This window comes from Fusarium venenatum (assembly GCF_020744135.1).
Source record: "Fusarium venenatum strain MPI-CAGE-CH-0201 chromosome Unknown EDB82scaffold_3, whole genome shotgun sequence".
NCBI classification, from domain to species: domain Eukaryota; kingdom Fungi; phylum Ascomycota; class Sordariomycetes; order Hypocreales; family Nectriaceae; genus Fusarium; species Fusarium venenatum.
This window is the reverse complement of record NW_027072131.1, coordinates 6,124,495-6,151,299: the sequence shown is the minus strand read 5'-3', so window position 1 is coordinate 6,151,299 and position 26,805 is coordinate 6,124,495. Positions and strand designations below refer to the sequence as shown.

The following is a 26,805-nucleotide window of genomic DNA, read 5'->3' as shown; positions in this document are numbered from 1 at the left end:
TCAAGACGTCTGAACTGCTCGACATGCCATTGACGTTGACGTGGTCATATGGACCAAGCCGTCGGGAATCTGCTCAAATGCTGACACCGATTTATGTCTTAGGCATTGGAACCGGTCAGCTGGATGTCATTCATTGGGAATGACTCAGGCATCAAATGTAGATCAACGGCTGTCACTTGTCAGTGCGCATCCCTTGATTATCAACATTGGATTAATTTAGCATTTTGCCAGGATCGAGTCGTGTTGTAGGTGGCTCGGACCCCTTATCGTCCACCAAACCAATCGAGTCTTTTTAGATCAGTGAGACTCCAGTCCCCTGCAGTGTGGCAGTTTGTTACCGCTGGAACGGTACGCGGAAGTTATTCATCCTTTTCCAACGAGTTAGCTCAGAACATTCCAAGTTTCTGTCAGATTCCTCCACTCCCACTGACAGAAATTGACGAAGTATCCAATGTGCTTCACAATTGTTTTAGACTAAGATTCATTTCCCCGTCCAAGCTCCAATCAGCCAAGGAAACAGTGTCGGGCGGGACGATCCACCAGGTTGGCACAGGCACAACAGGCACAGCGACAGAGCGGGTATCTCTCTTGGTGAAAGATGGATGCGTCAGACTCCAAATCAGCCGGCTCATAGCGCCAGGTTGCAGGCAACTCATGCTGTACAACTGAGGAGCATCCGTAGAGGAGAACGCTTGTGGTACAGAGGCCAACAGAAGAGCTCAATAGAAGGGAGCGCTTGAAGGCCAATCTACCTTATTGACTTGACCACAAGTCACTGCAAAGTTAATTGTGCTTACTTGTTGAACACGGCACTGGTCCGTGGAACTCGGTGGGCCACTTCAATTGCTGGAATGTCACATCAAGCCATAGTTAACTAGTGGTGGCTACGACGGATATGCACTGGGGGAGTGTTCCTGTTTCCCGGATTGATGGCCCCGTGAAGGTGGATTACAGCAATTGAAAGCTTGAAATTCGGGGCACCAGGCACTTTGAAGTGAATGCGCTGTTTTGTGTGTTTGTGTGTTTTTGTTTGCAGCAAGTCAGCGCAGATACACATCATACCTTCGGTTCGATTCTGGCTTTCATTCATTTTGCCTTTAGGCGCGGGTAGATCAAACATGTGTCTCAAATTCCAGCCTGAGCGCTTGTCCGACATGTCTGGTTTTCTCTGATGATTTTTTATTAATGATTCATAACTTAGATACAAAGGCATGAACGCTGTCGTCATTGCTTTTCGTTGCGATCTCGAAAAGAACTGGCGGTAAATGAGGAATATTGAAGTAGTGAGAAGTTAGAGCCCAACTGCCTGGGACCCTTGCATTTGAGATGGCCATGTGTATGTCGATGCTGGCAACGTCTGTGTGCCTAACCGTCTGCGATTATTAATTAATCGAACGAAAAAAGAATATGGGCGAAGGTATCCTTGTCATATGTTGTATAACAGTGCAAACTCTCGGGCGAGGCCCAGCAGCTCGGTGCGGGGTTTTTTTTTTTTTTAGAGCAGCTACTGGGTAACAGAAAAAATGGCCTCCTAAGTCTTAGGGTATAAAAATAAGTAGTCTAAGAACTATAGCCTAAGGGGCATAAAGTGACCTACTAATTTCGTCTCTTATGCTTCTAGCGGTCAATTTTTCTAATACCCTGAGGAGCAGCTCGAGAATTTCCCGTCGGGATTTGAAAACAGTTCTTCTTTCAGTAAGTTTTGGGACCACCCGGAATACCGTTGTGGTCCCCACGCATGATTAAGCTTGGGCTGTTTGAAGAGTGGAATGATGGGCCGATGGAGCGAGGAGGAGTTGGTCCGTCCATGTCAACCCCAGTTTGGGTTGAACGCATCAAACTTGGGTGTTGAAAAAAGGGAAGACAGGTCGGAGTCTGGATTTTCAACTGCCAGAGCATTAGACTCCTCTGCAAAGTGAGTACCAAATATTCCAGGGCCTCAACTCCAACGATGTCGAATTGGCACTGGTGAGACAGTCATTGGCTGAAGTAATGAAGATGGGCTCTCGGAGATTGTTAATTAATTGTGAGCTGTCAATGTCCTGGTAAGCGAGCCGAGGTCAAGTTGTCGATGAATGCACTGCTGTAACCAAAAGTGACACCTCGTAATACGACGCTGAGAAGGCTGGTGATAAGCTCAAGAAATGTCCGCAGAACAGTGAACTGTTGCTATCCCTGAGAATGGCTAATGGATTTTTCTTGTGCAGGGATGGAGGAATTCTGATGCCAGGGCAAGAGCGGGGTGTCTTGAATGATCTGATTGAAGTCAGTCGACGGGCAGGTTGGCTGTTGGGTGCCTGCTAATAGTACCCGTAGGTCTGCCTCCCCCCTGTCTCCCTGCCTCCTTCCTTCCCTGCCCTGGTGTTGCGGGTCCGCCAGCGTTCCACTTACCAAGTTCAAGGGACGGCAGAATGTCGGAGATGGACCTGTTAGCGACTGCAACTTGGGTTCCTGTTGTTCGGGACCGCTCCGGACCGGGATCAATGACCAATAAAAAAACCCAATGACTCTTTAGTGGACACTTATTCTTGTGTTCATGAGTTGTGTTTTGTTTCCAGGGCTCTCAAGTCTAATTGCATGTGCAATTAAAGGTTTGCTCCGCAGATTGACCACTTGTACGGATCGGTCAGTGCGAGACTCGTCGTCTCTGAAATTAGAATCCAGGACTGCTCAGCTCGAACCAGGTCCTCGGATGCTGATTGTCAATCGGTCAATAGGAAAACGGTTTTTAATATCCAGGCGGAACGAAATGGAATGTTGTGACACGCATGTCTGCATGAGGCTTAAACTTTGAGCCCATATCATGGTTTGCGTTTGCGTTTCACAGCGTCTAACCATTGGCCAAGTGCCGTGTCAGAATAAACTCATGTTTAATCAAAAGTAAATATCCGCCATCATCCCCCGGGATAAAGTCTAACAGCAACGGGCGCGTGGGAATAACGTGTGTGGTGAACTATCATGTCCCATTTAGTTCAATGGCAGGGAATTTGTGTTTTGAGACTTGAAATGTTGCAACAATTGCCTGATGATAATCCACTCCATACCGACTTTGTTCAATAATGGAGCAGTATACTGCATCGTATCGCCATGTGCGACGCAACGTAACGCAAGAACGCAATGCAAGAAGCTACAACAATGTTTTACTGGCAGGTTGACAGTCGGGCCAACAACTTCAAGTTCTCAATACGGCAGCTGGTGACCGCTAAATACTACCGCAGCCACAGTGCCGCAACATGACAGTTTTTACTTGGTTTCTCGTTGCATGGCATGGTATTGCCACCAGTTGTTGTTGGTTTGGCTGCATCAGAGCCTGGCCACGAACGGCACGGCTACAGTAGCAGCAGCAGCTACAGGGCACCCATTAGCCAAAGCATGGTACCAAGCAGTTGGAATAGGGAAATACCACGGAGGTTGAACCTTGTTGGGACCGACACTGTGCTCTGCTGTGATGTCGGCAGGGGTGTGATTCAGGTTAGATCCCCTGCGGGCATCGTGGCCGCACACCATCGCACACCCCAGCCCGGCCGGCCAGCCAGCCAGAAGCCAGTCCAGGACGTGGGTTTTCTCTGCCTCTGACGGCAACAGAAGAAAAGCAATGGGCAAGCGCAAAAGGACCTACCCAGAATATATCGCGCCTTTCCCTTCCCGTCTAGATGCGTGGCATGGCATGTCGCGTCGTGTCTTGGATTGCCTCCTGAAAGGGTCAAGTCTTTCTAGTTTGTCCTTCAATAAAACCTGGGCTACCGATATTCAGCGGCCGACTCCTTCTTATGCCATTCACCCAATAGGTGCAGACAGAAGGCCCCCCCTCCCGCACCGCAGTGTCGGGTCCCTTTCTGAGATGTTCCATCCTAGGTAGGTGTTGACCAAGAATGGGACGGACAACCACCTTACGTAGTGGAATCCATATTAAGATCCAGGTACATTACCTCATGAGATATCCTGCGACCAACAGCCAATTATTCACACCTTCCCCGGCTTGAACTGCTACCGTTTTCCGCTGTCGCTCCCATCTCGCTATCTCAACTCCGTATCTCTACCCTCCTCCCCCAGACACCTGTTCCCGTACGGGGGTTCCATGTTCCTTGTAGCAAACTCGTACGGGTGATTGGGTCTTTGCAGTCCTGGACATGCCTTCTATTCGTTGGCCTTCTTTCTGCAGAATTGTAGCGCCGGGCCGCTAAGTTGGTTAGTACCTAAGCTGGGTCCACTACTACCACCAGGCTGGCTCAATGTGCACTGTAGTGTACTGTAGCGCCATCCACCCCATCCTGTCCCAGTTAACAACCGCCAGACTAAGTATAGTTCGCCCGCCCTCGCCCATCATCCATCTTTCGACCAACTCTCTTTCCCTCTTCTTTCTTCCTACTACTACGCTCCCGTCCCGTCCCCTTTTAAATTCATTAAAACTGATCCAACCATTTGTGTTTCTCGTCGCAGATCCACTGCGTCATGAGACCCCTATAAACTCTGGACTCGATATATTTATGGACCATTTTTACGATACTAATTAGCTTGACCTTCCTCCAAAGGGACTGTCGCTCTATCTGTCATTCGACACATCCCATCTGTGCTACTACTTTCGGTCTTTCCGGCTGTAGAAGAAACACTACCAGCTTTTTTCACCAAGCATTGCAAACACAATCTAGTCATTCATCCATTGAATACTTTACACTTACTCTAAGACAATATCGAGGGGAACAGATAGATTGCCTGTTTCCAACTCAATTATCTTATATCATCAACCATTAACAAGGACCAACCAATCGATCAAGATGAGCTCTGCGTCACAGCCCGGGCCTTCTTCGCCCAGAGAAGAGAAGAAAGAGAAGGGTTTCAGCAAGCTCCTGAATCGTACCAAGACCTTCCTCAAGAGGGAGGGCTCTTCAACCTCGTCTAAGCGCCAGTCGACTCTCGGTACATCTCAGCCAGCTGCCCCGACCAAGGCGGAAGAGACTCCCAAGACGAGGTACGATTATCTATGAAAAAGTGTTTTTGACAGATGAGAGAAGATAGTAGCTAGATTCATATCTCTCTTGACTTCAACAATTCAAACTTGATATGCATGGTCACTAACAAACTCATAGCCAAGCTCCTGTACCTGAGGGCAAGAAAACTGACGCCAAGGCCAAATATGAAGGCTTGGAAGGCGTTTCCAAGTTGACGAGGAGTCAACTGATTGAGGAGCGTGCTAAGAAACTCAGCGAGCGTTACGGACTTGATATCAACGTTTCCGAACTCCAGGCTGGGTCTCCCGATGACACCGTTCTCCGCATTGACAAGCCGATTCGTATGCGCGTACGACGAACCTGTCACAAGTGCGATACAACCTTTTCTTCCGCCAAGGAGTGCCCCAGCTGCCAGCATGCTCGTTGCACCAAGTGTACCCGCTACCCTCCCAAGCGAAGCGAGGCCGAGATCATTGCCAGCCGTGAACGACGTGCCGCCATCATCAAAGCCAACAAGGAGAACGCACCCATCATTCCCGACTACTCTTACGCTTTTGACGAGAAGAAGATCGTCCTTACCCGACCCAGCAAGACCGGTGGCCAGGACTTGGTTCATAAGAAGCCTCGTCAGCGTGTGCGAAGAACCTGCCACGAATGTTCGACCCTCTTCATCTCCGGTAACAAGACATGTGCGAAGTGCGGCCACGTTCGCTGCACCGACTGCCCTCGAGACCCGTAAGTTTCCCCACGGACACACACACATTAGCCTCCCAACTAACAAATTGCCAGGCCCAAGAAGGACAAGTACCCATACGGTTATCCTGGAGATGAATTCGGTCCTAACAGTGTGCCACACTACCAATGCAAGGAATGCAAGACAATATTCCCAACTGGCGCCGAAAATGGAACACCATGCACAAAGTGCGGCTGCGAGAAAACAGACGAATCGCCTCGTGTTAAACCTCGCAAGGTCGAACCTGAACCAGACCCTGAGGTATTGAAGAGTTTACAGGCACGACTGGAGAATTTAAAAGTGACATAGCCGGCATAAGCGAACAGGCGCCCTCTTTGCCGGGCGTCAGGGGTTGAAGAGTGGGGGTCATTTTCCTATCATTTCATACACATACACACAACAACACATACGACGACATTCCGAAGCGAGCGAGGGACGATTACTGGGAGATTTATCACCTATTTTGCATGCGCCAAAAGATCGCCCACTATTTCTTCCCGCCAGCAGTCTATTTACCTATACCTCGATCATATGTTGCACGGTTCATCCATTCTTGGCCACGGCACACAACAACATCCGACACGAGCCCTCTTGGTTTTTTTACGAGATAGAGGTGGCAGTTTCATATCAGCCGACGCATACGACATCACGATCTGGATCTTTCAAGCGTACTCCATGATTTTGCATTCTCAGCCATCAGTCATTTACATGCATTTACGAACAAAGAGTTATGATTCAGGGGAGTAGGGTGATGTACAGAGTTGGGGGAGATGCGGGTTGATTTCTAGAGAGGTGTTGAGGGAAGACTTGTGTCTCGTTAACCAAATACGCATTCCCTCTGTGGACCGTGGCTCTGCGAGGATGGATACCGCAACGGATAGGCTACACAGTCAATGTATTCTGGCGGCAGCGAGGAATCGTTGTTCTTTCCATTCTCTTGGTTAACTCAAGTTCTTGGGGCCTGTTTGCGAGTGTATCACTCACTCGTATTATATCAATGAAAAAGATGTCAATCCTTCTTTATTTACACAATACACGGAAGCACTCACACAGTGAACTTGAACATGCGTGTATATTTTGCATTGCACTATAGGTACAAACCAGTCTAACTATAAAAGCCGGTCTTATGTAAAAACTCCGTTCCAAACCCAAATACTCTCACTTCATTCCTCCTCTTCCTCACGCCATACATGGCGTCACCATCCACATCCACGTCATTTGGCTCTGCGGTTTGGGACAAGTAAATCTTTAGCTTGAGGATACCAGTAGCCTGTGGGAGACAGTTTTGGTTCTATTAGAAGTCGTATCGCCTGAGTTGTTTCTGTCTCTGCACATTGATTCAGATAGTAGTCAGGCTTTCTGCTGTAACGAACACTCGACGAGAAATGGACTCAGAAGCAAACTCATGCGTGTCTATATGCGCCTATTCGGATACAAGGCCACTGTTGTTGTTAAACCTTCTGTGTTTTATGTGGTTAGTCGTGCTACCGCAACATGCGCAAATGGACGAGGATGTTGCACTTGTGTCGGGAGCCATTGGCGGGGATTGTGTCGTAGCCCGATGCTTGCTGTGTAGCGGTGTACGTTGTACGGGCACAGCAAACGAAGGGCGACGGTGATATTGTGAGGAGAATCTGATAGTTCCGGGATATCGGGACGACAAGAGAGGGGGTGATGAGGCGTATGCATATCCCGGGAGTACCATACAGGGGATAGTGGAAGGTTCCTCAGTGTTTGTCTTCATGGTGGTCATGGATCTAGAAATTGAGTAGTCACCGATAGTGTTATTACTGCCGATCCTTGTGGATGTCTTTATTGAATGTTTCTATATACGGATACTAAACTGATCATTATCCCGTACTGATTGCTCCCTCGGCACATGTGATTTCCTACGTGCGGCGAATGCACGGCACATACGCAGTCTTATTCAACCGGCTGGTCCCCTTCTCTAATGAACGACTCCAGGTTGATCCTAGCTGTGTGGATCACAGAAGCCCCAAGAGTATCGATTCGGTTGATCTTCCGACCAAGATATCTCCCCACACCATCCATACGGTTGTTGAGATGGGCGTATTGGTCATCGACTCGGCGCTGCGCGACCGAGCTCTGGAATTCAGCCGGGTTAAGAATTGGCATGAGACGATGAGTTGGGTAGAATCGACCTCTAATCGACTGCTCCTTGAACACAACGTTCTCCTTGACTATTGCATAACACCATCGTTGCGCCCCGACTGAGCGACGCCATTGGCTCTCGCTGCGCAACGCAAGGGGAAGGTATTCATCCCGGACGATGTTTGGGTGATCTTCGGGCACGAGCTGGTAAATGTGACCGCGGAAGAAGACGGCGCCAGGCATTTCTTTAGTAATGAAGATGAACCGTAGACCCAAAACGCCCGTTTCGGCGGGGACGTTGAGTTCGGCCGGCAGCGATTTAAGCCGCATCGCATCGCCAATCTCGACCCGCTCTGCTCCAAAGAAACAGCCATAGTAAAAGGCTGTCTTGTTTTTCGGGTCTTCGGAGAGTTTGGACCAAAGTGAGTAAGAATAATCAATCTTGACAGCTGCCATCTTGGAGGCATCAAGTGCGATCACCTCGCGTCGATTCCCATCGACTGCACTCTGGAATAGCGACTCCCATGGAACACCATCATAGTTCTTGTCTTTCAACTCGGGCAAGGTGACTGGCGGCACTGTGAAGGCATAAAAAGGCCGCATATCTCCGTCGGCCTTTGTCACGTTGTTTTGCTGAACGATACCGTGTCCAATTGGCATGACCTCGTGTTGGCCGTTGGAAGAAGATGCAATAACTCCAAGACGCCATGTATTGCCGTTTTGATACCACACAAGCTCTCCAGATCGAAACAAGACTGTCGATTTGAGAGCCCATTGTATAGGCTGAGGTGGCACTTGAGCGAGATTTGGGGGCTGTTGTTGGATCTGCTGCTGCTGTATTTGTGGTGGTGGTTGGTGGTGGTGCTGGGGTTGGGGCGCTGGCTGCAATTGTGGTTGCAGTTGCGGTGATGGCTGGATGGCCTGTTCTTGAGGTCGGATCTGAGGTGGCTGCTGAACTTGTTGTACAGAAGTTGTAGCAGCAGATACTGGCGTAGGCGCCGGAGAGTTTTTTGCCGTAGCAGCTGGTGTAGACTGTGCGGATGCCGAATGAGGCACAACATTGCCGGGCATAGTGCCGGGCTTCTGAGATGCCTGTCCAGGCATTGGAGGTAGGGGAACAGGTGTGACTCTGTGTGGCATCTTGTCACCCTTGGGAGGTTCGTGGGTGATGATCAGGCCTTCATCCGAAGTGCCTCCCTTGATTATGCTGGCGGCATTGCAGTGCGCACAGCAACAATCCCGATAATCCATTGACGTTGATAGCAGCCATATCAAATGGACAGCGAACTCCTGTGGACTCTTGAAAAGCTTGACCTTGATTGGGTACCCAGAAACCCAGAGATGCTTTGATTTCTCGTAGAGCCAGTATCCTCGAGGAAAATTCACCAGCCACGGATTTCCCTCTAGGTTGCAGTTAGACATAAGTTGAGATAAATGGCCCTGGAAGGGTCTACTTACCATCAGGATTCGGACACAGCTCTTGCTTGAGAAGGATACCTAGTTTGACTTTCCACTCAGTGAACCTTGGATCATCTTCTGCCAGTCGAACCATTTGAGGCTTGGTCCTTGGTGCCTTCTCGGCAGCTGCTGCATCTTTTGTCTTTTTCGTCGTAGTCGTCGCAGTTGATGTCGTGACAGGCCAGTAGCCGGGTCCAGTATCTGAACCATCGCTTCTGACCACACGAATGACATCAAATTCCTTCAAATCCGTCACGTTCATCGCCATTTTTTCTCCAGTAATGTGAACTATCCAAAATGGTTGATACTGTTCGATACTAGGCAAGCGGTACTATGCTCTCCTGAGGGTTCTGTGAGGCTAGCAGCCACGAATAGTTGTCCTATCTGCTCTCTAGCATTGAGTGAATAGGTTCAGTTTTCCAGTTTCCGGTTTGCAACGGGCAATCGTTTGACCTGTGTGTATTGTTGGGGGACGGGTTATTGGTGAATCGCAATCTTTGATGAAAAGCTCATGCATTCAGGCCTGTCTTTGTTGGACCAGTGACTTTGGCACGTCCTCCTTCCTTTGTGTTGCGCGGGACTTATAATAAACACCCTACGCGAGTATTATTATTGCTTTGGACAGATGTGGTAAAGGCTACGCGTTATGTGTTTTGATGTAAGGGGATGGATGTCGTACTTAGTTGAAGCTCAAGACGTATAGGAGAGCAATTCATTGGTAGATGAGATGAGTCAGCATTCTTGCTCGGCTACCCTAGACCGCATGACAAAAGTTGTGAATCACTTATTGTTTTGATTCAAAAGTAACAGTGAAAGGAACGTTGTTACGTACTTTAATGGGTATATATGTTTGGCATCTATGTCTTAATTACGAAAACTCTGTGGTTGGTGTGGGATGATGGTTGGTTCAATTGAGATTCAAGGTGTGTTGCTTGCTTGCTAACAAACCACAAGGTGTATCAATCAATAGGTACGTCAAACAAGTTTCATAAGAACTACATTGTCTTAAACACTATTCGCTGGAAAATGCATGAATATAGAGTTTTAATTAACACCTACTTACAAAGAAGAACTTACATTCAGATAGGTTAAAGAGAACATCTGTACGGCATAAATCCAAAGCTCTGTGCCGCCACCACAGCCACACTCTTACAGTCAATTAACAAGTGGACCCATAGACGCGATCAACGCGTTTCCTGTCTATCTTGTCCACGACAATCATCACTGACTTTATACTTCAAGGCACCCAATTCTACAAGCGCATATAAGCGCGCAAGAAGAATATACCTACTTCAGACATAATGAGTGGGAGTAATTTCAGTCACGGTGATAGGGCCTTCCTTCAAGCCATCCTGGCTCGAGGATCAATCACATTCGAAGAAGCTCGACCTATCCTTGCCGCAATTTTCAACGCCGGGCGCAACGAAGCTGACGACGAGGACGAAATACGGAGGGATCAAATCACCGAAGAACATTTTCATGAGGCTATCGATAAAATTTCCGAAGCGGCATCCCTGTTTGATTACGAAATCCGCAGCACTGTTCACCAAGTAACAAAGAGACGAATATGGGCTTTGGTTAATACTACCTCCGATCCGCAAACACAACTTGCCACGTCATATAGCCCCGAAGAGCTGTCATTTATCAAAAGAGTCCTGGATGCCATGTTTGAAAAGTTCAATACGCCGCGCATGGAAGTCATGGCCATTACGGAGATGCAGGCCATCAAACTGGCTCGACCGAACCGACGGGAAAGCCATGTCGACGTTGAAACCCAAACGCAAACAGTCGCAGACAAAGGGCTGAAGCATAGCGAAGTTGAAACTGCGCTTGCGAGTCTGGTTGAGGGAGGATGGTTCGAAAAAAGTCAAGAAGGCTTTTATACACTGTCACCACGAGCACTACTCGAACTGCGACCCTGGCTGGTTGAAACATACAACGACCCTGATCTTGAACCACAGGACTGGCAACGTATCAGGTTCTGTGAAGCATGTAAGGACATAGTCACAATGGGCCTGAGATGCTCTGAAGTGGATTGCAACTTCCGACTGCACGAGATCTGCGAAGAGGCTTTCTGGCGAACTAGAAGAGACAAGAAATGCCCACGATGCACGACCGAGTGGGCTGGTAGCAAGTATACGGGCGAAAGGGCAGTAACGTCGACCGATGCCTTTCAACGAGGACGACGGAGAGACGGCGGTGGTTGGCGACGTAGTACCCTTGCTGACGATGTCATTCGGGACGAGGGGGGTGCAGACGAAGCAGAGGATGACGAAGGACAGGATACTGATTGACGCAAACGTGCTATTTCTCAAAGCCTGTCTTCTACTAAGTATTATGATACCCCCGAATTGATAAATGAATCCATGTGAAGTTGAATTAAGTCTCGATCCCCACCCACATTGTGTCTGGAAGGATGCGACCAATAATTTTCGGATTCGTATGTCCGACGGCAGTTGGGTGTCGATCATCAGTTGAGCCCCAAGATCGTTGAACGTGGGGTGAATTTATGTAAAGGTCAGCCCTGGCTGCTAACCTGGGCTCGACTTGTCGAATCAACGCAAAAGAATAAATAAACAGAAATCCAATCAAAATCATGTAAAGAAAGATATCAACAATCTTATCTTTTATGTTGATGTGAATGGTTGGTCTTTCGCAGAACCCAGCTTTTAGTTGGATCGGGCTCGGCAGCTGTCATGACATCACATGTGATGTGGCTGTGCCTTGTAGACTCACGTAGATCGTTCGTCACCCAAGACAAGACAACCTAGACAAAGGCGAATTACAAGCGCGCGCCATCACACACTTCGCCATCACCACTCTTTCAAACTGGGCGGCCTCTTGTCTCAATCAACAGTAGTTAAATACCTTGATCCATATCTTGCACCTGCAGCTGGGTCCCCAACCAAACAACAACCTTTAACATGTTGGAATACTTGACGTACAAAAAGATCAAGAAGAATAAGGCCCAGAAGGCCGCGGCCGCTGAGGAGGCTGCAAAAAAGACTGAAGCTGGATCTTCTGTCGATCCAGGCCATGGCCGTGTACCCGACTTCAACAATAGTGCAAGCCAAAGACCTGACCAACATCCCAGGCGGCGAAGCACTCATCACAGCCAAAGCTCAAACACCCCTCCTCTGAGCCCCGTTCTTGACCGGGACGACGAAGCATGGCTTCGGAGCATCCTGGAAGATGACGGTCCAGCCCCGCCACTGCCTCCACGAGTCAACACCCCCCAGATCGACCTCTCTTCTGCGTCTGAGAGTGAGCTAGAGGCCATCAAGCCTCTCCAAGAGGCCCAAAGAAAGGACACAAAGAAGGATAAGAAGGTCGAAAAGCAACCAAATCGCCTAACCGCTTTGTTCACCAGACACAAGAAGCCGCAGGATGGCCTCAAGCCAGAGGACAATGTCGCCAAACCTGAAGCCGAGCGTGAGGAGCAGGATCTTGGCAACGTCCTCGATCGGCTGAACCTTCAAGCTAAGAACAACAAGATCGTAGCCCTCTCCAACGAGTCTTCCGAGCTGTTGTCTCGTTTCACACAGGTTTTCAAGGACCTTGCCAATGGTGTACCGACAGCTTATGGAGACCTTGCAAGCCTTGTTGAAGATCGCGACGGCGCCATCAACCGGGGCTTTGAAAAACTGCCGTCGTCTTTGAAGAAACTCGTTACTCAGCTTCCCGATAAGCTCACCTCATCTCTTGCGCCTGAGTTGCTGGCAGTCGCGGCAGAGAGCCAAGGTCTGAAGGCCAACACAGAGAAGGGCGTCAAGGATGCCGCTATTGATCTCCTCAAGCCATCGAATTTGACAGACCTAGTGACGAAGCCCGGAGCCGTCGTCGGTATGCTCAAGGCTATTGTGAACGCATTGAAGGTGCGATGGCCTGCCTTCATTGGAACCAACGTTATTTGGAGCGTTGCTTTGTTCTGTAAGTCCTCCCACCCAGCGAGTTCGTCCACAAGCTAACTCTATATAGTACTGATGTTCGTGCTGTGGTACTGTCACAAGAGAGGTCGTGAAGTACGGCTCGAACGCGAGAAGTCTGCCTCAGAGACCCCCATTGATGGCAGTAGCCGTATCGAGGAACTCCCAGATGACCCTCTACTTCCAGGGCCGGAGGAAGCAGCTGCAAGACGCAATGCCGACCGGGCTGCGCTCGGAGATCCTGTGTCTCCCCTATCCATGCGGTCGCCTGCTCCATTCATATCCGAGCCAGTCTCGCCAGAGGAGCCAGTTCGGCGCTGAGATGGGATCCGTGACGTCCTTTAACTGCTATGCTTTGATATGATAATGTAATGCTTGCGGCACGGGTTATGATAATTGATGAAATGAATGGGGCCTTTGGGCATGATCGATACCCAGTTTTCACTTTTGTTAAACAAGTTTGAAGAAAAAATATTGATTTCTGCATTCTCACAGTGGTTGGGTATCATATTATAAGAAACGTCCGTTTTCAGAGCTTGCCTCACCTTCGACCTATGTGGGTATAGTGACGCTATCAGAGCATTTCCAACGCATCAATCGTCTTGTACCACTTCCTTAATTTCTTCTCGCCCAGGAGCCATGGCAACAGCCTCGCTCTTATCGTTCACGCCTTGTCGATCTGTCGCACCACCACCATCTTGGGACCAAAAGTCAACCTCGTCAATGATATCGTAGACAATATCCTCTGCAATCTGATCGCGGTAACGCTCGCTTACAGGATGCAACTCGTTCAGGCGTTGGGTACCGGAGCGAGCGGTATTGAATTTACCATCCGCAACCGAATCGGCTGGAGGAGGATACCAGAAGTCGGGACCGAAATTGACCTCCACAGCGCCTCCTCGGAAAACACTCACCGCAGGGTAGTATCCGAGCATGCCGTCGTCGAGACCGTCACGAGCACCAACCTGTGCCTGAGGGCGAGAAGCTGGTGGGAGGAAGCCTAGGAGGTCCTCAAAAGGGGTTCCTACGAGAACACCGTTCTTGTATACGCGGATGCAAGAATTGGGGAGAGTACGGAGACTGGGAGATGTGTGATTTGGCCCGGGGTCTTCTGAGACACCACTACCCAGTCCCGTCGGGTTCATAAGATCTTCCAGTTCCTTAACAGGATGGTATTCGATCCTTTCGAAATACGTATGGGCCTTGAAACGAATGGGAAGGCGATCGCGGACAATGTTCCGCCCTTCAGCCGTGGGTAGAGGCTCGTCGTCTGTTTGATCAACTACTGGGTTGTAGTGCCCTGCCATGATCTTGCGGTGCAAGTTTTCGGACGGCAGTTGAATCTCAAGACCGATCACATCACCTTCTCGAATACCTTCCCCTGCAGGAAAGAATTCTTTAGGTCGTGACATGTGCACCTTTTCGCCTGCAACGTCGCGAAGGCCATAACTATAGGCATCAAACCCGACTGGGGCATCAAGTGACGCTTCTCGTCTAGCCCAGCCCATGCGCACGTGTTGCCCGCCTTCCGGTTTGGATTCGCCATCCTTGGGGGGCCGAACTCCTTTGGTGATTTTGCATTCCCAGTACCATCTACCTTCTCTCACAGCAACGTTCGCCCGCGTCATGCGAAATCCCTTGTCGGTTGTAACTTGCCGGGCTGTCTTGTCAAAGTAAACATGCCCTGCCGAGTCTTCGAAGCTCATATGAGGACCATATGGCTCGGGTTCCGTGCCTCGATAATAGATCATGGAAGGGAAGAGAGGGTCGGCGATGCAGTGTGTATAACGGAAGCTTTTTTTATTCGAGACACTTGATATGTTAGTCAAGAAAAGCCTGTCGATGATGAATCTGACTTACTGGTCTGACGTCTCAAAGAATTCAACGGTTTGACCATCAGGTGTTGTGATCTCATGATGCGTGGTCATGACAGGGCCACGAGGGGGATCAAAATCAGACAATTTGGGAGGCGCAAGCTTATAGCGGAATGGACTCGACTCGTTTTGTTTCTTTTGCTGCTTCGTTGTTTTCGGTTTTGGGTCTGGAGTCGCACGAACGCTGTCGGCACCTTTGGATTCGCGTTTCTTCAATGTTTCTTTCTTGGTGCGCACTGACTTTGATCGCGAGGTTTGCGAGGCATCTTCGGGGGCCAGAGAGTCGTAAGGTTTGACTTCGGGGTTCAATGGCGAGGGCACGATCGGACTGTGACGACCCTCTTCGAGAGAGCGCTTCTGAGGGATGGAGGATAACGGGAGAGTTGGTGTAGGCTCTCTCTTGGGAGAGCTTCCAAACTCGGATGCCATTGTGAAATGGAGTAATTGAGATGATTGGTATTGTCTGTAGATGCCGAAAACTGATACGGTATTGAGTCGGTGACGTGAAGCTCGGAATTGACCTCTCAGCGTTGGCAATTGTGGTTCCTGAATTGCGCCCACTTTGACTTGGAGCTAAGTCGGTAGCGATTGATAATCTTGACCCACTTTGTCGCGTTGAAAACGCGTGATAGATAAGATAGCGAGATAACGAGATGCAAGCCTCGGCTGATAAGATGAGAAGAAAAGAAGGAAATAAGAGGGTCCGATCTCAGACTTAGCAACTTAGTGGATCGTTGTAGTCGGTCTGGGCGATACCCCTGCGAGCAAGCCGAATGGCGCCAAGCAACTTGGAGGAATTTCTCCGTATTAGTTGAGCCAATCATGTGATGGTTAATGTAATCGGACGCATTTCAGGGGCGACCGAGAAAGAGTTGACAGAGGGGCCACTAGAACGTCTTAACTCAAGGGCCTGTGTTTGATACCTCCACTGTGACGACACGTAGGTTGAGAAGGGTCTTTCTTTACGTATTTTCTGGACATTGATTGAGAAAGATGTAAATAGCAACAAGAACAACGAGTCGGTCGAGATTTACTCATATGGTCTCTCAAGGGAAGAGTTTGACATTTGGTTGATGATGGGATCTCCATACTTTCGGAAACGGCATCTTGGTTGAGGCTAAGAAGAAGCTAGAACGAGATGAATGTCTAGAGCATCCCCCAGGTCTTAGATTGCACGGTAGACAAACAGGCACTTACCGGAGGTCGTTCCACACTAGGGTCTTCTCCCTGTGAAATCACATCATGTGTCTTTCTGCTTGCTTCGCACGTCACTCCTAGGGTCGCTTTGGCCAGTTCTGTTCAGGTGGTATTCTGGTGAATATGGATACAGGTAGTGTAGTTGTCCCCTCTGAGGGGCAGAAGAGAAAACAAAGACTTGCTGGCCCCCGTTTCCATTTCGTGCCTACCTATTCAGGTCATGCATGCAATGCAACGCAACTCCCGAGACCCGACAGCCAGTCTCCAATCCACCATAACTAATATCAAACAATCTGATCGGTACAACCAACAGTTGAGTTGTAGTCTATCCAAGTTTAAGCCCCAGCCCCATTGGTTCGAGATTGCCTGACACCGATCACCTTATTTTGTACTGCTGTTCTCAACTTACCTCATCTCAACCTTCCTCTACCTTGCCCTATCAATTCGGATCTCTTTCTCCTGGGGTCACCGTCTTCCCTCCACCGCCATCTGCCGTCTTATTATCTCCATTATCGATCTACCACTACCACATTAAGTCGGTTGGACCCTGGTCTTTTTGTTTTACTGTTACTCACTGCCACTGCCACTGTCCCAGCCTGGTGGTGCCGTTAAATCCATTGACAAAGACCTCTTTCTCCCCTTGCTATTCGCCAAGCACACCTTCAAATCCAGAAACGAGACGGACGGGGGCTTGTCCTGTTGCGCTTCGCTTCGCGCCGCCTTGCCTTTTGTTGTCTTACCAACATCTGTCATTGCGCAGTCATAGATTGATCGCCCCTGTGCCCGCCTTTTGATTGATCGAATCTGTTGAGGTGCCTTTTGCCCTGATTAACTATTCCTTCCTCACATCACCTACTACCTATCCATTACATCTCCAAACACTCTCTTGCGCACCCAGCCCTTGTCGTCTCTCTCCTCCTCATTCAACCCTCGTGCTCCTCATCTGTCCAGACCTTCTTGTTTGGTCTTGTTCTAGGCCTTGCGCTGGTCCCAAGTATCTGGTTACTGTCGCGTCACTATTTGACATCTGTCGTCTGACCAATATCTGGCTTCCCCTGCGATCAATTCGATCCAACCTTCGATTGGCTCTGTTTGCTAGGTCACCTGCCTACAAGCCTACAGCACCTCCTTCCGTCTTTTTCGTACCCTGGCGACTTTATCGAGTTGTCTGCCCACCAACCAGCGAACTATCTCCTTGGAGATACATATCGTTTCACCGCAGGCCAGGTTTATTATTAGGTACCTAGGCTCTTGGATTACTGTCAGCATCCGCGAACTCATACTGTGAGAGTCGTGGAACCCGGCTCCGGCTTCTCTCCGGATTCGCCTCTTTCCTCTGCCGGGTCCAAACCATTGCAAATCCGCTGCAGCCGATTACGACTCGTGTAAAGGCCTTTCCTTCCTCGACCAAATTCGAATCTTATCTTACTCATCTTCGATCTGTACGACGACCAAGCCGACATCCACCTCAGTTCAGTATCCATATCACCGCCGATGCATCTTGCGGTCTTCGGTTTGTGACTGATCTGCTACGCTTTACACGTAACTATACCGGTATACTTACTTTATTCGCCCAAACTGTCGTCGCCTTGAAACCGTCAATAAGCCCAGCCCTGTTTACGGGCATGAGCCAAGAAACCCAACCAGCGGCGCTGTATAGCCAGCAGCGCGAGGCAAGCTCAGTTCGCACTGCGTTACCAACAAGGCCAATGTCCTCGAAACCCGACGATCGTCCTGCTCCCCCTTCCCAAGAACGGACTAGACTTCCCACTGGCATAGAAAACCACGATCATCACCAGAGACTGAGTGGAAGCCCGCCTAGTTTTAAAACAAGTCCAACACCAGGCATTATGTCAAAACAACAAAGTCCTGTGGCAGATCTTGGTTCCAAAGCGAGCCCACCTCCTGCTAACGGTGGTAGCCAAGGTCAAGTTTGTAGGTGAGTGTTGATGTTCCTCTCTCCATCCTTGTCCCCTTGCTCATCTTATTGCAGTAACTGCGGAACTACTCGAACACCTTTGTGGAGAAGATCACCACAGGGCGCTACAATTTGCAATGCTTGTGGTCTATATTTGAAAGCCAGGAATGCGTCTCGCCCAACCAGTCTCAAGCGACCGCCAAATGTCGTGCCCGCGGATCCTCCTCAAGCTGCAACACCCAAACCCCCTACATCTGCAGCTTCAAAACCTGCGTCGAACGCGACATATGTATCTGCCGATCAAACTCCTGGAGGAACATGTCCTGGTGGTGGCCGTTGTAATGGAACGGGCGGTGCAGAGGGCTGCAACGGATGCCCAGCTTACAATAACCGTGTTTCCAAGAGTGCCAATCTTGGCGGCACCCAAAAGCGACAGAGCTGCCAAAGTCGAAGTGAAAGCACAAAACCGGAACCAGTCCCTCTGGATGTAAATGCTTTACAAAATCAACAGAATTCGAACGCCACCGTTGTGATTGCATGCCAAAATTGCGGCACCACGATCACGCCACTCTGGAGGCGCGATGAGAGTGGCCATACCATTTGTAACGCCTGTGGTAAGTATTGGTTTGCTGATTCTTTAGTCACTATTGATTAACGATCGTAGGTCTGTACTATAAGCTGCATGGTGTACACCGACCCATGACGATGAAGAAATCAACTATCAAGAGACGGAAACGAATCATTCCCGCTTCCCAGGATGAGGAGATGGAAGATACAATGGACTCACCCGAACCACACAACCAGTATATCGCCAATGCAGAGAGAGGATCAATGAATGAGGATGGATCTGTCAACCTGGGTATTCGCCGTCGTCCTGATCACCCGCTCACTATCGAACCTTTACCGTCGGTACGACCCAACAGAACAATATCGCCGTTACCTTCAACGTCTGATCTCGCTGCGTATCATCAGTCGAACAACCCACGTCACTACACAAGCTCCACAAATGACGATAATCGGCTGGCCCCCATGGCGTCGATGGCAGCCAATGATGATAGAAAGACGTCTCTGTCTCCCGCCTCGTTTCTCTCACCAACACGGAAACGGTCCTTCTCTACTACGGAAGGTGAAGCATCCACCGCGCAAGAGTCTGGGCAGGAGAGTTCAAAACGGATTTCCTCGATAAACCTGAAGTCTATTCTCAACCCCTCAATGTCAGCCACTACTCCACCAAAGCTCGGGACAGGAAGCGATGATGGTGACTACTCCTTACCGCCTATCCGATCACCTGGCAGTACCATTGCATCAGCTCCCAGTCCCAGCGCCTTCTCCAACCGTGATAACACTCCAGGTGCTGGACCGCGTGATTTCGAGCCTGAGAGGATGAAGGCTGAGCGACGGGCTGCTCTACAGCGCGAGGCGGACAAGATGCGGGAAATGCTTGCCGCCAAAGAGCGGGAGCTACGAGAACTTGGCCACGATTAATGAGTAGGATCAATTACGGATTACAAACGATTTATGAAGTGCTTGGAGACCAGCAAGGAGTCACTGCATCGCGAATCTGTGTGGACGGAAGGCGAGTTAAGGACCGGCGCTATTTGGTTTTCGCAGCATACACAGTTTCTTCGAATGAGTTTTAGCTCATGGCGTCGGAGGATTTGCTGCCAAGGAGTATGCTGATTACATACATGTCTGGTCTGCGGTCTGTTTCTTTCCATAAAGGTAACCGAAGAGGACTATTCAGCACCAGGGGCTGGAGCCGGTGGTGTCACTTCATCTCAAAAGCACAACGTTTCACGACACGAAAAATGCCCCGATAGACAGGATCAGAATAAATATCGCAAGATAGTTTACATATGCCTAAAAGAGAATGCGGTGTCGCGTGAGCGACTGTGAGTTGAGAACCTGATTGAGTATCAGTTTTAAGCCTGCTTTCCGCTTCCTCTTTTGATTTATAAGTGGTACTGATGTGCTTACTGTTTACTTTGACTCTAACTCACAACACGCCAGAATGTCAAGGTATCCATATTGCCTTCAGAAGAGCACTGGAAGGTGGGTTGTGCAACAAAAGCCTTCAATACTCAAGACAAGTACAGCAGCACACTTTCTGGTAGCTTGGCAATCGGTACATCTGGTAGACTGTGTATAAAGCGCGGGTTTTTTTTGAATCGTTAGACCCGCAAATAGCCAGCCTGAAGCATTCCGCGACATGCTCATTCTGTATGCCCAAGTTAGAAATGCTGAGGACTGATAGGTGAGTGTGACAACATTTGAAGTTAGCCACCGACTTCACCACAACCGACGACGTCTTAGAACCACCAACGAAAAAAAAGAAGAAGTATGGTGTTAAAGAGCCACACTGATGGAAGCTCTTACAGGTTTGGATATACAACAAATCTACATCTGTGAGTGTCGTGTTGTGTTGGGTTACAGTAGAGTAGTCCTGATCTGGCAACCACATGGAAACGATGATCAGCCATAAACCTTGAAGAACAGACATGTCTGGTATTGTAGGTACTTGTTTTATGGAATCGGGCATATAAAAAAGGTGACTGGTATTGCAATATGTACTAGTATGTTGACAATGGGATTGAAGGCGATTGTAAAACGAAACCACATAGTGACGGGCTTCGTCGGTTATTGCAGTTGAGTATCTAAACGATTATACAAGTTGGAATTTATTTGGAACTCAATAAAAGTACCTTGAGGGATGTCGATGTGCTTCTGGATGTTCAATAGATCTGTATTAAGCAATATGTTGCTGTGGATTGACATGGCTGCTTGGTGGTGCCGCTTGACTATCGTTAGGGTTTGTGTAAGTTTACAAGAAGAGGAAGATAAATGAGTTGGCTGTTTCTAGGACATACGAACTTCTTTTTCTTATAATAAATTTCAGATCTCGATTACTCTCCGCTTATGGATTTGGACAACGTTGAAGCACCAGACTGGAGGCATGAGTAGAAGTTGGCCACGATGGATGTTGTTATCACCACAACATAACCTTGTCCATGGGATACATCACGACAGTAGAATAAAGTTGTAAGATGCGACCTATTATTTAACAGAATATCTACACACTGTAATATTCGGATATTCCTCTAAGGACACTGTAGGAGCAGAGTTCTTATCGAAAGCGGCTCTATTGTGATATTGACTTAGTAGCCCAGCGGAATGGTTCAGGATCTACCCCAAGTTAGAGATATAATTTGTGCTAAAAGGAGCTTTTGGCACTTGGAGAGAAGTGCTTTGCTTGTCTATGGATCTCCGGATGGGCCGGCATGAAACTACTAATAAATCGATAGGCATCTGCTGGCAACGGCTGCTAAGAATTGTGCTAGGCTGAGAACTAGGCGAGCTGAAGTGATCTTTGGGCCTAGTTCCGTTCTGGTAATAAACACATACTCTCCTAGTAGCCTCTGTCAATAGAATTGAACGACACCCTTTTTGCTGTTCCGTGATCGCGAGTTCCGGAGCCGGGATCAGCCACTGGAGACTCCGCTGCTACCGTATTCGCGACTGACCCACTGAGCGCTATAGTTCCGCTGTGTATCCGTAAGGCAGGCGAAGCTTGCATGAGTGGGCAGTGAGATGACACCACGACAGGCAGTAGTTCAATGCTGGTGCCTTCCCTTGGAAATTCGAGACTTGTACGGATACCACACCAGACATGATTCAACTTCTCTGCTTACCAATGCGTCAGACAACAAGACGCAACATCACACTCAAGCAGGGAAATACTACGTATGTCGTCGAGCGATCTGCGATTTCCTAGCTTATTGGCGACAGGACGACGTATTGGTGGCTGTTCCTAAAATCTTACCTACAGGTCCACGAGCATGGTCTTTATTCTTTTCCCCGATACTCGGTTCTTGGAATGTTCCAGCGCTTTCATCGCAGTCCAGAAGAGATAGGCATATCTCAGAATAAGATGGAATATTAAAACACTTCCCCGAGGACGTGCTTAACCCCACACATGTGTCCTGGGGATGCAGACTTTTGGACCCTTATAGAGTCATGTTGTATCACATTCCGATTGGATCATGGCTACAGCTGACCTCATTAGGATATTCTTATTCTGAAAAGATCAGAGTCGGACCTAACTACGGGGAAAAGATTCATATACACGCCGGTCTCGGTGTACGGTCAACTGAGGAACGAGACATGCCTGCATGGATGGTTGCGCCTTGCGAATAACGAGAAGCGGAGCTCAGGATGCACCAATGCCACTTAACATGATCAAGCTGACACTGTACATTGAAGCCGCTGATTGGCGAGTTAAGAGCATGGCTCACCCTCAACTGAGCAGAAAGCCATCATTCTACAGTGTTCATAACACCGTCACTTCCTAGCCTGTGTGCGTGGGTCCATTGATCAAAAAGATCCTTGTCTGTCAATTGAAGGGCGCACGACTTGACAATCTAGTTCGACTAGTCCAACTGGTTGGTGTGACTTTGCCGACAGTCTGCACTCCAACTCCACCAGACCTTTTTGGTACTATTCAAGTTCTGGGGTTGAGAACGGCTGACTCCATCGAAACTATTATCTTAGACAGATCGTTGGCTGTGGCTATGAGCTTTTCGACTTGAACAAAACTCAGAGGCCATCCTCGATTCATGAGCCTCTTTTCTACCTTTTATTCTCAGATTCAACAATAACCACTTTTCTTTTCTATCTTATATCACTTGTCAACGTTTCAAGTGGGACTGGGCTAGATTGGATTGGCTTGACTCGACTACCAACTCTACTCGGCTCATGGTTGTCAATCTTCACGCGCGCCTTTCGATCGACTTGAACTGACATCTCTGTTCCACATCAGCACTTATCCTTGTGCAGCATGGCCGGCATCGACGAGATGGAGCAGTTCGTCAACTGGGACAAGGCTATCGACGCCTTTCAGCAACCCCAGGATGGCAATGCTCTGGCTGGTCTGACAGACGACGACAACGAGAATATTGACCTTGTTCTCGCAAATGTCAGCGAGGATGACTTTAGTTTTTGCGCTCTTCAGCACTTCTCGGACAACAACTTCCATGTGCCAGACATGCCTACCCAATCAATGGACTTCATGACGACTGCCGATGACATTTCCAATCAGTTCCAGTGGGATACACCTCCATCCCCGTGTATCAACTGCTCCATGGCTGGCTTCTCTTGCAAAAAGATCCGAGAGGGTATGTACAAGGACTATTGTACCACCTGTGTGGCCTTGAAGGTCGACTGCAGTTTCGCCGTTGCCCCAAAGTCCATCAACCCTTCAGCAGCGTCCTTCAACATCGACCCTTTCCTGTCATCAGGACCTGAGATACCCAGCACATTGCAAGAGGATGCTCAAGACGACTCTTGTCAATCCTCCCGCAATGCTTCTCGTAACGCCTCTGTTTCTGATCTAGCCAACATGGGAGAGACATTCAGCAACAAGGCAGCAGCTCCTCCTAAAATTGGAGCACGGTTTTCTCGAGAGTCTGTCCGCATTCTCAAAAATTGGCTATCAACACACAACCGTCACCCGTATCCTAGCGACGAGGAAAAAGAGATGCTGCAGCGCCAAACCGGCCTGAACAAGGTACAGATCACCAACTGGCTTGCAAATGCACGCCGACGAGGCAAGGTCCAGCCTCCTCGTTCGACATCACCCCACTACACCAGCTCATGGTCAGGTCCAATGGATATTCCTCAACGCCGAGGAACACCAGCTCTTGAAGCCATGAATCCACTGCAGCGTTGGGAGCACTCTCCTCCTGAGAACGAACCTGCTTCCGTCAGTGCCATTGCTCGGGCCGTTACAGCATCGTCTTCCGGCTTGTCATCTGGAATCGACAGCCCCTTCAGCTTGAGCTACGCGGACGATGGCTCGGGTAAATCCATCTGCAACCAGTCATCGATTAGCAGCTTGGGAACATCTCACTCCAGCAATGGTTCTCTTGGATCGGCCTATTCACACGGATCTCGTAACTCATGGGGATCATTTAGCTCAGCTCCGTTCAACAGCCATGGCCGTCGACGTCGTCGCCGAAGGGCTTCAGCAAAAACAGGAAAAGACAAGACGAGCCTCATGACCCCCCTCAAGACTTTCCAATGCACATTCTGTACAGAGACGTTTAGGACCAAGCATGACTGGCAGCGACATGAAAAGTCATTGCACTTGTCCCTCGAGCGGTGGGTGTGTACTCCCCACAGCCCAAAGGCCGTCAACCCCGATACTGGTATCTTGTCTTGCGTCTTCTGTGGTGACGCTAACCCAGACGATGCCCATATCGAAAGCCACAACCATTCAGCCTGCCAAGAGCGCACACCTGCCGAACGAACTTTTTACCGGAAAGATCACCTTAACCAACACTTGCGTTTGGTTCATAACATTAAGTTTCAGGACTGGTCTATGAAGTCGTGGAAGGTGGCTACGCCAGAGATTCGGTCGCGGTGCGGTTTCTGTGGTATCGTGATGGATACATGGACTATTCGTGTCGACCATTTGGCGGAGCATTTCAAGACGGGTTATTCCATGGCTGACTGGAAGGGTGACTGGGGTTTTGATAATCCAGTACTCGAAATGGTCGAGAACTCTATGCCTCCATGTATGAGACCTCTGCAGTATCCTGTAGACAAGTTGCCGACATCTAACTTTTGAAATAGATCTTATTCACTATGAACGCACATCCCCGTTACCATACGTAGCCAATCACTCCCCGCCAGAATCACCTCGCAATGCCTACGAGCTGATTAAGCTGGAAATGGCTTTCTTCACACGGAACTACCAGGACCAACACGGACGACTACCCAACGACGAAGAGATGATGGTTGAAGGTTGTCGTATTATTTACGCCAGCGAATTGTTGTCTTTACAAGGCATTGCGACGCGCCCATCCTGGCTTCGTGATATCATCATGAGCTCCGAGACACTGCAACAAAAGGCAAGATTCGGTCCCTTGCGTGGCGCTGCGGAAAACAGGCTGGCATCACTGAAAATTAACGGCAAGGACAACTTGTTCGAGGAGTGCCCCATGGAGGTACAACTGCATGAGTTTGTTAAGGCCAAGAGACTACTGGGCTTAACAGCAATGGATGATGAGCTTCAGGATGAGGCTTGTCGCATTGTTGGACGAGTAGAGGAAGTATCGACACACCCATCGGAAGCCATTGCCAACTGGCTTATCCGGCTCGCGACATCATCCACTAACTGGCTTGCCGCTTTCCGTCGACGTGCACACTTGCCACGAAGCGAAGACGTGGTGGACCATATTTGTCGATCAAAGGACCCTTCATCGATCGACTCGACTATCCACAGTTACTCACGTCTCGAACGTGAACTAAAGGATTATCTTATTCTACAACGTTCCATGGGAATTGAACCCACGGACGATGACCTTCAACGACAAGCTCGTATCATCATCTATGAATTCGATGACGGTTGGAACCAAACCGCAGCCGATAATGCCTCTTGGCTGGAGGGTTTCAAGAACCGTCACCCCGTAACAAGCGACAGCTCACCTGCTTTTTCTCTCCAGGATAGCACCAAGTCGACGGTCAGTGGGACCGCTGTTACCGATGCCACGACCTTGTTCAGCAGCGAATGCCCCGTACTCATGGGATGTGACGACATGTTCGATATGGGCAGTGGTAACAACTGCCCTGGACCTTACTTCCTCAACGATGCCAACTGTTACAGGCGATTGGCTAAAGAGTTGAAACGATGGGTTGCTGGTACAATGTCGGTGAACAATCCCAATCGCCATGTGCCGAGCGATGAAGAACTCCAGCACCAGGCCCGCTGGATTCTTTACGACGAGTAAGTTTACTGAGCCTACTCACGAGGTTGCATCATGAACTAACAATACCCTAGTGATGATCCTTGGAACCAGACTGCTGCAGATAACGCCGAATGGCTACAGAGATTCAAGCGCGATGCTGGTGTTCTCAAGACAGATGGTCCTGGCCTCCCGATGAGCGACGGCTGGGCACTCGAGTCAGGTGGTTCTGGATTTGCGCCACCGTATGCCTGCCCAAAGGCATCACTCGATCCTTTCCCTGCGGATGCCCAGGTGTCCATGGGCCAAGGCGCCAAGTCCCTCCCAGCAGCTATTGCAAACAGCTATCTCGAGAAGCTCACGTCGCAGGCGGCGCGACCGGCCGAAATTTTCTGCTCTCGCGAATTGGAGCGTGGTCTCATCAGCTATGTTGAAGACCATGTCGCCTGCAAAGGAACCATGCCTTCGGATGCCATGCTGCAAACTCGGGCTCGACGTATTCTTGATTCCAATACCACTCCTGCGGACGACGTCGACTTACTGAACAAGTTCAAGGAGATGGTGGCCAAGAAGGTCTCTCAAGTTGCGACTATACCTGCCATGCCCAGCAACGTTGACATCAACCTTTCAGATGAGGATGTTAACAATATTTTGCAAGACATGGATTTCGAATTTGACACTCAAGACTTTGGGGGCGTTACTATGGAAGGGCTGCAAGACACAGGCGGCGTGAGCCTGGATTTGATGGGATTCAAAAACTAGGGACCGCTATACACTATTAGAGAGGTGTATTGATGATAATGATTAGATAATTACAAGAAAACGGGGCGTTGGATTTGTTGATGTTTCTGGACCTATATACTGTAGAGAAGAGTTGATAAAGGGCTCACTGGATA

General features: G+C 49.2%; 8 protein-coding genes across 8 annotated transcripts; 5 read left to right on the top strand and 3 right to left on the bottom strand.

Moving 5' to 3' along the window:
- The first annotated feature begins 4,636 nt into the window (after positions 1 to 4,636).
- On the top strand, positions 4,637 to 6,102 carry EDB82DRAFT_267681 (uncharacterized protein). Its single transcript, XM_025728507.2, has 3 exons — positions 4,637 to 4,969; positions 5,088 to 5,684; positions 5,739 to 6,102. Exons 1-3 carry the CDS (start codon positions 4,776 to 4,778, stop codon positions 5,989 to 5,991), a joined length of 1,044 nt encoding a protein of 347 aa, XP_025582867.1. The 5' UTR covers positions 4,637 to 4,775; the 3' UTR covers positions 5,992 to 6,102.
- A 1,371-nt stretch (positions 6,103 to 7,473) lies between these two features.
- Positions 7,474 to 9,925, bottom strand: EDB82DRAFT_539415 (uncharacterized protein). The gene is made up of 2 exons (XM_025728506.2): positions 9,253 to 9,925; positions 7,474 to 9,197 (listed from the first exon to the last, which is right to left on the bottom strand). Exons 1-2 carry the CDS (start codon positions 9,518 to 9,520, stop codon positions 7,606 to 7,608), a joined length of 1,860 nt encoding a protein of 619 aa, XP_025582866.2. The 5' UTR covers positions 9,521 to 9,925; the 3' UTR covers positions 7,474 to 7,605.
- A 221-nt stretch (positions 9,926 to 10,146) lies between these two features.
- Positions 10,147 to 11,589, top strand: EDB82DRAFT_267524 (Nse1 non-SMC component of SMC5-6 complex-domain-containing protein). The gene is made up of 2 exons (XM_025728505.2): positions 10,147 to 10,175; positions 10,340 to 11,589. Exon 2 carries the CDS (start codon positions 10,554 to 10,556, stop codon positions 11,544 to 11,546), a length of 993 nt encoding a protein of 330 aa, XP_025582865.1. The 5' UTR covers positions 10,147 to 10,175; positions 10,340 to 10,553; the 3' UTR covers positions 11,547 to 11,589.
- On the bottom strand, positions 11,589 to 11,940 carry EDB82DRAFT_267547 (uncharacterized protein). The gene has a single exon (XM_065607346.1). The coding sequence runs from the start codon at positions 11,848 to 11,850 to the stop codon at positions 11,632 to 11,634; it is 219 nt and encodes a 72-aa protein (XP_065464169.1). The 5' UTR covers positions 11,851 to 11,940; the 3' UTR covers positions 11,589 to 11,631.
- Position 11,941: 1 nt separating this feature from the next.
- Positions 11,942 to 13,635, top strand: EDB82DRAFT_267526 (uncharacterized protein). The gene is made up of 2 exons (XM_025728504.2): positions 11,942 to 13,182; positions 13,231 to 13,635. The coding sequence occupies exons 1-2, from the start codon at positions 12,177 to 12,179 to the stop codon at positions 13,497 to 13,499; spliced, it is 1,275 nt and encodes a 424-aa protein (XP_025582864.1). The 5' UTR covers positions 11,942 to 12,176; the 3' UTR covers positions 13,500 to 13,635.
- On the bottom strand, positions 13,523 to 15,715 carry EDB82DRAFT_267574 (uncharacterized protein). The gene is made up of 2 exons (XM_025728503.2): positions 15,039 to 15,715; positions 13,523 to 14,990 (listed from the first exon to the last, which is right to left on the bottom strand). Exons 1-2 carry the CDS (start codon positions 15,479 to 15,481, stop codon positions 13,772 to 13,774), a joined length of 1,662 nt encoding a protein of 553 aa, XP_025582863.1. The 5' UTR covers positions 15,482 to 15,715; the 3' UTR covers positions 13,523 to 13,771.
- A 1,987-nt stretch (positions 15,716 to 17,702) lies between these two features.
- Positions 17,703 to 19,662, top strand: EDB82DRAFT_267532 (uncharacterized protein). The gene is made up of 3 exons (XM_025728499.2): positions 17,703 to 18,188; positions 18,243 to 18,781; positions 18,832 to 19,662. Exons 1-3 carry the CDS (start codon positions 17,875 to 17,877, stop codon positions 19,650 to 19,652), a joined length of 1,674 nt encoding a protein of 557 aa, XP_025582860.1. The 5' UTR covers positions 17,703 to 17,874; the 3' UTR covers positions 19,653 to 19,662.
- Positions 19,663 to 22,759: 3,097 nt separating this feature from the next.
- EDB82DRAFT_267472 (uncharacterized protein) lies at positions 22,760 to 26,692 on the top strand. Its single transcript, XM_025728498.2, has 3 exons — positions 22,760 to 24,739; positions 24,798 to 25,950; positions 26,005 to 26,692. The coding sequence occupies exons 1-3, from the start codon at positions 23,002 to 23,004 to the stop codon at positions 26,669 to 26,671; spliced, it is 3,558 nt and encodes a 1,185-aa protein (XP_025582859.1). The 5' UTR covers positions 22,760 to 23,001; the 3' UTR covers positions 26,672 to 26,692.
- The last annotated feature ends 113 nt before the right edge of the window (positions 26,693 to 26,805 follow it).

Excerpts from the sequence above, each read along its gene's own strand:
- EDB82DRAFT_539415 (XM_025728506.2), bottom strand. The coding sequence starts at position 9,520 with ATGGCGATGAACGTGACGGATTTGAAGGAATTTGATGTCATTCGTGTG. Across the intron at positions 9,198-9,252 it reads GCTGTGTCCGAATCCTGATG|AGGGAAATCCGTGGCTGGTG; the intron begins GTAAGTAGACCC and ends ACTGCAACCTAG.
- EDB82DRAFT_267526 (XM_025728504.2), top strand. The coding sequence starts at position 12,177 with ATGTTGGAATACTTGACGTACAAAAAGATCAAGAAGAATAAGGCCCAG. Across the intron at positions 13,183-13,230 it reads TTGGAGCGTTGCTTTGTTCT|TACTGATGTTCGTGCTGTGG; the intron begins GTAAGTCCTCCC and ends AACTCTATATAG.
- EDB82DRAFT_267547 (XM_065607346.1), bottom strand. The coding sequence starts at position 11,850 with ATGATTTTGATTGGATTTCTGTTTATTTATTCTTTTGCGTTGATTCGA.
- EDB82DRAFT_267532 (XM_025728499.2), top strand. The coding sequence starts at position 17,875 with ATGAGCCAAGAAACCCAACCAGCGGCGCTGTATAGCCAGCAGCGCGAG. Across the intron at positions 18,189-18,242 it reads AGCCAAGGTCAAGTTTGTAG|TAACTGCGGAACTACTCGAA; the intron begins GTGAGTGTTGAT and ends ATCTTATTGCAG. Across the intron at positions 18,782-18,831 it reads TACCATTTGTAACGCCTGTG|GTCTGTACTATAAGCTGCAT; the intron begins GTAAGTATTGGT and ends TAACGATCGTAG.
- EDB82DRAFT_267524 (XM_025728505.2), top strand. The coding sequence starts at position 10,554 with ATGAGTGGGAGTAATTTCAGTCACGGTGATAGGGCCTTCCTTCAAGCC.
- EDB82DRAFT_267681 (XM_025728507.2), top strand. The coding sequence starts at position 4,776 with ATGAGCTCTGCGTCACAGCCCGGGCCTTCTTCGCCCAGAGAAGAGAAG. Across the intron at positions 4,970-5,087 it reads GAAGAGACTCCCAAGACGAG|CCAAGCTCCTGTACCTGAGG; the intron begins GTACGATTATCT and ends ACAAACTCATAG. Across the intron at positions 5,685-5,738 it reads ACCGACTGCCCTCGAGACCC|GCCCAAGAAGGACAAGTACC; the intron begins GTAAGTTTCCCC and ends ACAAATTGCCAG.
- EDB82DRAFT_267574 (XM_025728503.2), bottom strand. The coding sequence starts at position 15,481 with ATGGCATCCGAGTTTGGAAGCTCTCCCAAGAGAGAGCCTACACCAACT. Across the intron at positions 14,991-15,038 it reads TTCTTTGAGACGTCAGACCA|TGTCTCGAATAAAAAAAGCT; the intron begins GTAAGTCAGATT and ends TAACATATCAAG.
- EDB82DRAFT_267472 (XM_025728498.2), top strand. The coding sequence starts at position 23,002 with ATGGCCGGCATCGACGAGATGGAGCAGTTCGTCAACTGGGACAAGGCT. Across the intron at positions 24,740-24,797 it reads CGAGAACTCTATGCCTCCAT|ATCTTATTCACTATGAACGC; the intron begins GTATGAGACCTC and ends CTTTTGAAATAG. Across the intron at positions 25,951-26,004 it reads CGCTGGATTCTTTACGACGA|TGATGATCCTTGGAACCAGA; the intron begins GTAAGTTTACTG and ends ACAATACCCTAG.